Here is a 10,935-nt window from a genome sequence, read left to right as displayed (position 1 = left end):
TCTTATCTGTACCAGTGTACATGCTCTGGTCCAGCCGGATTTGTAAGGTAGAATTGGGGCCATGATAGTGGGGGTGGGGAAGCATTAAAGAACTAGAGGAATGTTGTATGTTTCATCGGTGCTATGCTGCACTCTGGCTGGCTGGTTCCTTCCTTGTGACCCTTCTGTGAGGGGATGTCCAATTGTCTACAGATGGGCTTTGGGTTTCTTAACAGATAGGCACCATCAGCTTTCTTCACCACATTTTCTTATGCACCCATTCTGTCTTCAGTGATCGTGTTGGGAAGGTGAGCATCACAGAAAGCCAGGTTATTAGAACAAAGTGTTCTTGCACTGAGGGAGTAGAGACCCAATGTCCGTCTGCTACCTTAATATTTAACATAAAATATATGTGCATAGATCTATGTCCCTATCATTATATATAAATATATTGGCATATTACACGCCTATATAAATGTCCTTTACCTCCTAGTTCTTTCCTCTATTTCCTTTTACTTTCCTCTTGTCCCACTCTCACGTTTGACCTTCATTCGGCCTTCAGTAATTCTTCTCAGCTACATTGCACTTGATCAAACCCCACCAAGCACTCTTCACCCTCCTTGCCATCGATTTTAGAACACTTGTTCCCTTGTCCCTGGGTTTGTTGGCTCGCTCCGGTGATTTAAATAGACTTACACTATTCCCATTTATTATCATCAAATTTCACAAGCTACATCTGCGATGATAGTACTGCTAATTTCACAAGACTGAGACAGAGGCCTTGTGATGAACAGCAACCCAAAGTTCAACCCCCCCAACCCCCCACTGTGGTAGTTACATAATCTGGTGTCAACTTCCAAAGGGGTGGAGTCCAGCCTGTCCATCAGGTCACAGCTTGATGACCTCATTTGGAGGCGCCATGGAGATAAATAGCTCACTGGAGGCCAGATACACACGTTCTCTGCTTCGTATTCCTGATGACAAGACACATGGAGCTACGCTACAGCCCTGGAGCTGGAGGAGCCACGTGGAGACCCACACCAGTACTAAGATGCTTCCACTGCCACTGGATCCACAAGACTTCCCACCCACTGGCCTGTGATCTTCCTGCATTTGGCATCATTGTATGTGCTGCATAAGTCTGAAAAGGGAATTATAGACTGGTAATGGACATATGGGCTAATATCAGACTTATGGACTTAATTCTGGACTGGGCTGGGATATTTTCTTAATGTACAATTGCTCTTTGATATAAAGTTCTCTACAAGAGAATCAATGAATTTGTTTCTCTAGTCAACCCACACTAACACACTCACCTTTGGGCAAAATGAACCACCCACCCACCCTTCAGGTCCTGTCTGCAAGTTCCCACCTCCCAACCCTGCCACACCATTTCCAGGACACCCTTCATCCCCAACTAATATATCAGCATCCCTGGTTCCCTACTCCCTGCTGAGGCTCTCACCATTATATAATTATGTGCTTCATCCATCCTACACTCTGCATAAAATCGCTTTCAGATGACTACACCCATACTAGTGTATGCTCACCTTGAGTCACTATCATTCCAATTCGTTTTCTACAACCCTCAGCATGAAATCTGTCACCTATTCATTCCCTTAGATAGTTCTTGAATTCAGAGGTCAAACCCCTTTCATCTTCAGTCCATAACCACAAGTAACTCTCTCATACAAAGGCAACAGTTTGAAACCACCAGCTGCTCCTCCGGGGAAAGATGGGGCTTTCTACTCCCATCCACCGTCAGTCTCGGAAACCCACAGCAGCAGGCCTACCCTGTCCTACAGGATTGACACGAGTTGGAATTGATCCACAGTGGGCAGTTTGGTTTGTTTTAGTTTATGTATACACACATCCTAAGGCCAACTGATTTTCAACAAGGGTGCCAAGTCCATTCCACGAGGAAAGAGCAACGTGCTGAAGACATTATGCTGGGACAGTATCTCCACATGCAAAAGAAAGAAGCTGGGCCCGCCCCGCACAGCACATCTGAAAACCAAGTCAAAATGGATCAACGACCTAAATGTAATTGTTAAAACCACACAACCCTAAGAACAGCGCACAGAGATAAAGCTTCGCTACCTAGTGTTTGACAATGGATTCTTAGATACGACAACGAAAGTACCAGCAACTAGGGGAAACAATAGAGAGACTGGACCTCGACAACAACAATGTGTCCATTTTCAAGACAGTAAAGAGAAAACGTAAAGAAGGAAAGAAAGTAGTTGGGAACCATGTGTCTGCTAAGGGTTTAATTTCTAATTTTTTTATAACTCAACCACGAAAAAGACAAGCAACGCCATCTAAAGGTAGATCTGACCAGCTCGGGCAGGGGCAGTCTCCCTTGGGGACTTGCCTGGGTGGATCCTGGATGGAGAGGTTGGTACAGGAGGTCACAGAGTCAGAAGTCAGACTCTGACTGCCTTGGGGAGGCCCCTGGACCAATCTTGTGTCTACCACAAGGTGCATGTCCCAGTCATGGCCCTGTTCCTGCTCTGGGAGACCACCTGTAACTGTGACGTATAGCTCTACTGTAAACAAGCCTTCCTTGACCTCCCAAGTCCTTTTTAAAGTCCTGTTAGCAAATCCTTGGCCACCATTATGCCCTCATGCTAATTCATGGTCTCCATCATCTGGATAATTGGGCTTTGTCTTTGTCTCCTCCTTGTAGCACTAAAGACTTTAATAAACATTCTCTTAAAGAAAAAAAGCAAGCCAAGGAAGATTGGTTAGGAAACTTAGGGGGCAGTGAGCTTACACTCATAGGAGAAGATGGTTGCACAACTCAACCCGAGTAACCAATATCACTGGATTGTATGAGTATATGTAGAAAATGTTTGATTTTTGTATGTTTCGCAGCAACAACTAACATAAATTATACATTTTTTAAAGGAACAAAGGACTTGACAAGACACCTCTTCAAAGAGATCTATAAAAAGGCCAGGAAGATTCTCAACACCATCAGTCAGTCATCGCTATTAGGTGCCCGCGAATTGACCATCTCACAGTGGTTCGATGCGACAGAGTAGAACTGCCCCATACGAGTTTCTTAGCTGTAATCCCTAAGGACACAGATCACCAGGCTTTCTTACACGGAATTACTGAGGGAGTTCAAACTACAAACCTTTCCTTAAGCAGTGAGCCTCGTCATGGCTGAAGCCACCAAGGGTCCCTTCTGTCAGTACCCAGGAAAACTAAGCCCAAAGGCATTGAGTCGACTCTGATTCAAAGCAACCCTAGATAGGGTTCCCAAGACTGTGCACCCTTCTGGGAGTAGCCTCTTCTTTCTCTCTAGGGGCGGCTGGTGAGCTTGAACCGCCAACCTTGTGATGAGCAGCCCAACTCTCATCCCACAGCACTACCAGATTTCCTTAAGGACACACAAATCAACACCGCCATGAGACATCACTTCCCACCCACTCAGATGTCTATTATCAGAAAAACAGAAAATCACAAATATGAGCACTTGGGACCCTCATGCACTGCTGGTGGGGATATAAAAAGGCTGACGGCACCGTGAAAACAGCTGGGCAGTCCTTGAGAAGGGACGATCAGCTGACTCGGCAATGCTGCTCTGGCCAGATCTTTGGACACCAACTCTGACAGATCTTTGGACACCAACGTTCCCCAAAGCGTTCTCCACAACAGCCAACAAGGTGGAGAGAACCCAGGCGTCCATCAGCAGATGAGCGAATGAACAAAATGTGGCTCACGCAGACAATGAAAGCCCACTCGGCCTTAAAGAAATGAAGTTTGATACATGCCACGCATGGACGGACCTTGAAAAGCTGGTGGCTCAAACACGCCACAGGAACAATGAGAAACACGGTATGGCCCGTGCATGGGAAGTATCTAGAACAGACAAGAGCAGAGAGATGAAAGTGCACTATTCCCAAGTGCAGGGGGCATGACCAAGGGGCCGCCGCACCCCCCCAGCCCAGTCCCCATGGGCTGCTTCTTTCACTAACCTGACTGCTCCTCTTGGTTTCTTGCACCCCTGTCCCCCCTCTTTCCCCCTTCTCTCCTTTAGAATCAAAAAAAGCACAATTCTTGCCCCTCCGCCAAGCCCCTCCTAGGGGCTGTGGAGAGAGCCAGAGCCAGAGCCAGAGCCAGAGCGAGAGATGGCGACTTATTGCTCCCAGGGTGCCGGGTTGTGTGGACGGCGGTGAAGGCAGTACCCTGTGGTGGATGTAATTAATACTACTTAAAAATGGTTCCAAGGGCAAATGTTTTGTTATATACATTTTTTACCAAAATAGATATATTTTAAAGGTGGTGCAGATGTCAGCGAGTCCAACCTTTGCCCCTCAGAGATCTTGATACAGTTCCACAGCCCATGAGAAAGGCCAACGCCGTCACTCTGGGTCCTGCACACTCCTGCTGGCCCAGCACACCCCACACTGGGGGCAGCAGGGAGACCCCACTCCCACCCCAAATTGCTTCCGGCAGTGTTGTCATGAACCAGGCCAACTTCCCTGACAACGCTCCAGGAATAGCGCAGGACGGCATACTATTCCCAAGTGCAGGGGGCATGACCAAGGGGCCGCCGCACCCCCCCAGCCCAGTCCCCATGGGCTGCTTCTTTCACTAACCTGACTGCTCCTCTTGGTTTCTTGCACCCCTGTCCCCCCTCTTCCCCCTTCTCTCCTTTCAGAATCAAAAAAAGCACAATTCTTGCCCCTCCGCCAAGCACAGCAATCTCCGCCCTCCTCTCAAAGCTTGTTCAAGGCATCTGTAGAACAAAGACAGCATTCTTCCCAAGAGGCATTACGGTGAATAAAATTTTCTCCACCTCATTAAACATATAAGGGTTGGAATCTTTCTGAAGCTTGGTCGGTTATAAATGGCAAACAAATCGCTGCAAAACTTCCTCAAGATGAGTCTGTCTATTGAGTCGGCTACTGCCCTTCAGACCTCGATCACCGCACGGCTCAGCCATCTAGGATCTTTCCAGCTCAGAAAACTCCACCTTCCAGAGCCAATCCCGCAGGCCTACCCTGCCTGATCCAGCTCTCCTCAGGAGCAAACATCCCACATCTCTGGCTGGACAGCCACTCACCCCAGCCAAGGGTTCTGGGAGAGAAACAGTGGCTTGTAGACATCGGCCATGGTCTGTGGCCTGAGCCCAGCAGACAGGAAAGTCTGGTCCTCCTACTGTCACTCCGGCTCACAGGGCAGGGGCTCCGGTATGAAACATTCCTCTCAGTGTGCTAGTCCGGGTAGACTAGAGAAACAAATCCAGGGAGACTCCTTTGTGTGTAATAGAGAAAACTTTATATCAAAGAGTAATTGTATATTAAAACATCCCATCCCAGTCCAGATCAAGTCCGTATGTCTGATACCAGTCTATAAATTCCTCTTCAGACTCACACAATACATGCAATGACGCCGAATGCAGAAAGATCACAGGCCAGTGGGTGGGAAGTCTTGTGGATCCAGTGGCGGTGGAAGCATCTCAGCGCTGGCAGGGGTTTCCATGTGGCTTCTCTAGATCCAGGGCTCTGGCTCCATCAGTGTAGCTTCATGTGGCTTGTCAACAGGAATATGAAGCAGAAAGAGAGTGTCTGGCCTCCAGTGAGCTATTTATCTCCGTTAGCACCTCCAAATGAGATCATGAAGCTGTGACCTGATTGACAGGCTAGACTCCACCCCTTCCTCGAGTTCACAGTAGATGACTGCCACACTCAGCAACCCAGATCTCCCATTGCTTTGAAGAAGGTGCTTTGCTGAGTACCCTGCCTGGGCTAGAGCCAGCAGAGGTAAAGCCCACAGCCTGCTTGGTTTGGAGACACCCCTCCCAGCCCTTCCAGGGTTTTTAGGGACTAAGAGACCTTCTGGAGCTAGAACATTTCTGAAAGGGTGGCAAGTGGTGCTGGAAATCATCCCAAGAGCAATGGAGGGTAGAGGTGAGAATCTTCTGGGGACGCCAATCAAAGCTTCTTCTGAGAGGAGGGGGCATGTGAAAGTAGAAGAATCTTCTAAAATTGCTGTTGTCTTGGTTATGTTCTAGAAAGAACTGTACTGGCTTTGACATGCCAGGGAAGAGTAAAGAAAAGTCTACGTGTTTTGTATGTACTAATACAGCACACCAACTCAAAATGGTTTCATGATTGATGCACAAGAACTTTAGGATCTTCCAAAAGGCCCGTGTTGAAAAAGAAAGAAAGATGTGGTCTAAGGAAAAGAGTGGTAATGTGGAAATGGCAGAGATTGGAAGGAGGGAGAGGGAGGTGGCTGCTCATCCCTCCCCGAAGCCACTGGCTGCAATTCGGAGGAGCACTGAAATGCCTCTACCTCCCAAGCCTCCCCCATCAATCTCTCAGCCTGTCTCAGAGGCTACCTACCATCAGCACCTGCAGGCTGAGTTAAGCACCAGTCTCTGCCCACTTCTCAATCAAGCAGGTAGCATTTGTACTACAATCGTATCTAGTTTTGCACATTTCTGGAACTTTCTATTAAGATACATTACCTAGGCTAGATTGCTGTCTCTAGTTTGGTGCTCTTCTAAAATTTTTACATAATCACATAGTAATAACTCTTTTAGGAACTCCAGACAGAACCTAGAAGCCCAGTGGTTTTGAGCTTAGGAGGTGGTGGACCTAGAGGGGCAGATACGACCAGACATTAAAACACCTGCAGGCTAGAAATGAGGCTTCCTCTCTAGCCCTCTCCAGCCCTCCTTAGGGTCTTCTGGGTGAAGGAGGTTCTGCCTGTCCCTCACGGGGTCCTCTTAGGCCCCCACTCCCCTCAGCCCCTGGGGTAATTCCCACAGGCAGGGTTCAAATACAATACTGTGGCAGCTACATAATCTACTGTCAACTTGAGGAAGCGGTGGAGTCTAGCCTGTCAATCAGGTGGCAGCTTGATGACCTCATTTGGAGGCACAGTAGAGATAAATAGGTCACTGGAGGCCAGACACTCTCTGCTACACATTCCTGTTGACAAGCCACATGGACCTACGCTGATGGAGCCAGAGTCCTGGAGCTGGAGGAACCACGGGGAGACCCACGCCAGTGCTGAGATGCTTCCACCACCACTGATCCCAAGACTTTCCACCCACTGGCCTGTGATCTTCCTGCATTTGGCACCATTGCATGTGTTTCATGAGTCTGAAGAGGACTTTATAGACTGGTATTGGACATATGGGCTAATATCGGACTTATGGACTTGATCTGGACTGGGCTGGGCTGTTTACTTAATATACAATTACTCTTTATATAAAGCTCTTGTCTCATACACCTATGAGTGTCTATGAATTTGTTTCTCTAGTCAACCCAGACTAACGCAAGTACTAATATTACTATTAGTAATATTAGCACATAAAAAAACAAGAACAGGGCAGTGTCTGCATTTCACATTACCGGACTACATCCCTTTAGGACAGCCCTGGGCCCGAAAGCCCAGTAAGCCTTGTGCTTCCTCCCATCCTGGCTTTTCCCGTGGGGAGCTGATCAACTGTGGGTCTGACGCAAGTCAAGGCTCCACACCGAGAAGGCATGTAGTGAGGTCCTGGCCACTTGGAAAGCAGACTCCACGGCTCAAGGACTTGCTCCAGGGTGTGCAGGGACCCAGGGCCCGAGTCCGGCCTTATGCTAGATAAGTGATCTCGAGTCCATTCCCGCAACTCAAGTGACCTGAACCCAAAGACAACTGGCTCAGAGTAAAGGTTCTGGAGTCAAGCTTACCTGAGTTCATACCCTGGCTCCAACCCTTGCCAGCAGTGGGACCACGTGCAAGAAACTTAACTTCTGGCTGCCTGTTTCCTCATCTGCAAAATGGAACTTACAATAACATCTACCTCGTAGGGCTGCTTAGACTGAATCTGATCAGCTAATGTTGAGAAAAGCTTACAATACTGCCAGGCTCACAGCACGTACTTCATAAATATTTGCTCAGTTATGTTTGCACACGTTGCCATACACATCTGTAAATACATATAAAACTCCTATCAGACCCACTTCTTAGAATGACTAGAAGAACAACTAAATAATCAGACACTCACGTATTGGTGAGGATGTGGGGCCACAGCAGCGCTCACACGTGGCTCACGGGGATGTAACATGACCCGGGCTCTCTGGACAAGTGTTTAGAGTTTCCTATCAACACACACTTAACTGTGAGCCAGCAATCCCATCCCCAGTTAATTATGCAAGAAAAATAAAAACATACATCCACGCAAAGAACGTTCATAGCAGCTTTATTCATAATTGCCCACAATTGGAAATAGGGTGTTCCCATCAAGAGGTGAATGGATAAGCAAATCCAGTGGATTTTCTATTCAATGGGGTACAGTGACAAAAATGAACGAATTACTAATACACGCAAAACACAGACGCATCTCCAAAGCTTTATGTTAAAGGAAAGAAGCCAGGCATGAAAGGCTACAGATTGTAAGATTCCATTTATATGACATTTCAGAGCAGCAAAAATATTGACAGAAAGCACCTCAGTGGTTCCCAGAAGTGGAGGCAGGGAGGAAATTGGCTACATAATAAGAAGCAGAGGGAGCTTTTCAGGGTGATAGCGGTGGATATATAAATGAATACAGTTGTCAAAACTTATAGAACTACAACCTAAAAAAGGTAAGTTGTACCTTAATAAAGCTGCCATTTAAAGCCATTAAATGATATTCGGAGCCTATGAGACAGGAAGCTGGGCAGAGAAGATATATAAAGGATTATATTTTGTTCCATTTAAACATACTTGCATCATATCAACTTTTATAATGAGTATATAATCCATGGACTTGGTACAAGTTTCGGTAAAATTTTATATAACAATAATGATTATACCTAATTTTGAAAGAGCATTGTGAGATCCAAATGAAATGATAAAACATATATACAGGATGCATCACAGTGTATGAACTCAGTTACATGTGTGTACATGTATATATATGTATGCGTATGTATATGCATATGAATACGTATAGATAATTTTCCTCTCATCTGCCTTCAACACCCTTCTCGTTTTCACCCCCACATCCCTGTTCTTTTGGATGACCTATAGAACTTCTCAAAGTGACAAGATACAAGGGCCACGGCGCCCCCACTGAGACTGACCCCCATGACTTACCTCGGTGACAAAGAGGGTACGAGGGTCAATGATATCCAAGAAGTGCCTGAAGCGGCCATAGAAGGAAGTCTGCAGGAGGGTCGAGAGGAGAACAGATTAGTGGCTGCACACTGTCCTGGACACAGGGAACCCCACCCAGCAGCTCATCCTGAGGTGTGGATCCAGAACCCCCAGACACCACCAAGCCCTCACTGCTTGGGGAGCTGGGGCAGCTGTCTGAAGTCTACTTGGACAGAGACCATGATGACCTGACCTTCTCTTCAAAGTGCTCAGTTTCTCTCCCCCCTCTTTTCTCAGCATCCTGAGATCCAAGCTCTCTAGAAGCTTCCAGGCACACTGAGCATATGCGGGCTGGAGATGAAGCTTCCCCTCTAGCCTTCTCCCAGCCTTCCCTAGGGTCTGCTCGGTGAGGGTCCTGCCTGCCCCTCACAGGGTCCTCTCGTGGGTCCAGCTCAGCCTCCCACCCACCCAGGGGGGCACTTCCCACAGGCAGGGTTCAACTATGACAGCACCAGCTTTACAGCCCCCAGGCCCTCTTTCACCCAGAAAGCCCTGGCACTGCCGGTGCAGGCGAGGGGCCAGCAGCTCTCAGCCTTGCGCCAAGCACAGCTCTTGGAACAGGAGGTCTTTGTGCTCAACAGGCCCCAGGCATGGGAGCACCAAGAAAGGAAACCAAGCAAGGACTTCGCTGGGCCTTCTGCCCTGGAGGCAAAGCCTGCTAGGCAAAGCCGGACCCACAGAGGGGAGAGGGTGCCAAGTCAGGGTTGGGGCTCCTGACTCCTCTTGGGTTCCCTGCAGCACTCCAGGCACCATCCTCTTCACGACGTGGTAACAGATGCCTCCCCCTGCCCCCAGCCCCTACCTCGGCTTGTTCACTAGGCCAATAGACCTGGCAACTGACCTCTGTTCTTTCCCGTCCCAATACAGACTCCGTGACAGGTCCTAGGTCACCTCCAAGTCCCCATCCTGCCTCCTTCTCTGACTCTCCCTGGAAGACCTCACAGGCTGCCCCCTCCCCACCCAGGTGCTGCCTTTCATAAGCTGCAGCACCATTCCTGATGAAAACTATCACTTCTCCAACCTCGTGGGACACACAGGACCTGAGCCACGTCCTCGTTGAAGACACACAGCCATGGCGCTCAATTGTTGGCCTTGCCAGTTTCCACCTCCAGGAATCAGTCGACGGAAACCCTCAGAGACACCCCTAGAGGTACAGCCATGGCTGCTTTATTTATAAGGGTGGTTATGTACCGAGGGCTAGTTCCGACGACTCAACACCACACAGCTATTAAAGCCATATTTTCACTTACGGTCTGAAAGCAGAGGAACACGGGTGGTGTCGTGGTTGTGTGTCGGGCCACGGCAATCCCCACAGTCAGCAGTTTGAAACCACCAGCTGGTCCCAGGGAGAAAGAATGGGCTTTCTACTCCCATAAATGGTCCCAGAAACCCACAGGGGTCTCTATGACTCAGCATTGACTCCATGGCAGTGAGTGAGTGAGTGAGTGAGTGAGTGAGTGAGTGAGTGAGTGAGTGGTCTGAAAGAGGGGGGAGAACTCCCAAGACGGTGGCCTTTCGAGACTCAGCTAGCCTCCAACTGAACCTGCCCGGGGTTCAAATTTCAGCCACCACCAGGAATCCTTCTCCTCAGAACAAGCATCCGAGCATCCTAACCCAGATGGAAGGAGCAGCATGTGCCCCAAAACACAGCTCCAGGACAGGAGGGGCGGGCGGGGAGGAGGACTTGTGGGGAACCCAGGGGGAGGGGAAGAGTGCTATTATATTGAGGTATTGCAGCCAGTGTTACAAAGCCAAATGGGTCTCAAAGGTTACCTGGAGAACTAATTTGCTCTGTAAAGTTTC

At 48.4% G+C, this 10,935-nt stretch overlaps 1 protein-coding gene across 2 annotated transcripts in view; it reads right to left on the bottom strand.

Moving 5' to 3' along the window:
- SFXN5 (sideroflexin 5) overlaps positions 1-10,935 on the bottom strand; it is a 132,937-nt gene that overhangs the window by 111,451 nt on the left and 10,551 nt on the right. For both annotated transcript variants that reach the window (XM_004696086.2, XM_030884691.2), the window contains exon 2: positions 9,073-9,141. In XM_004696086.2, the coding sequence (XP_004696143.1) occupies positions 9,073-9,141 (69 nt within the window). The remainder of the gene's footprint in view (positions 1-9,072; positions 9,142-10,935) is intronic.

Source organism: Echinops telfairi, unplaced genomic scaffold, assembly GCF_000313985.2.
Source record: "Echinops telfairi isolate 266 unplaced genomic scaffold, ASM31398v2 ScPeMD7_9;HRSCAF=40, whole genome shotgun sequence".
Taxonomy (NCBI): domain Eukaryota; kingdom Metazoa; phylum Chordata; class Mammalia; order Afrosoricida; family Tenrecidae; genus Echinops; species Echinops telfairi.
This window is presented reverse-complemented; position numbering and strand designations above follow the sequence as displayed.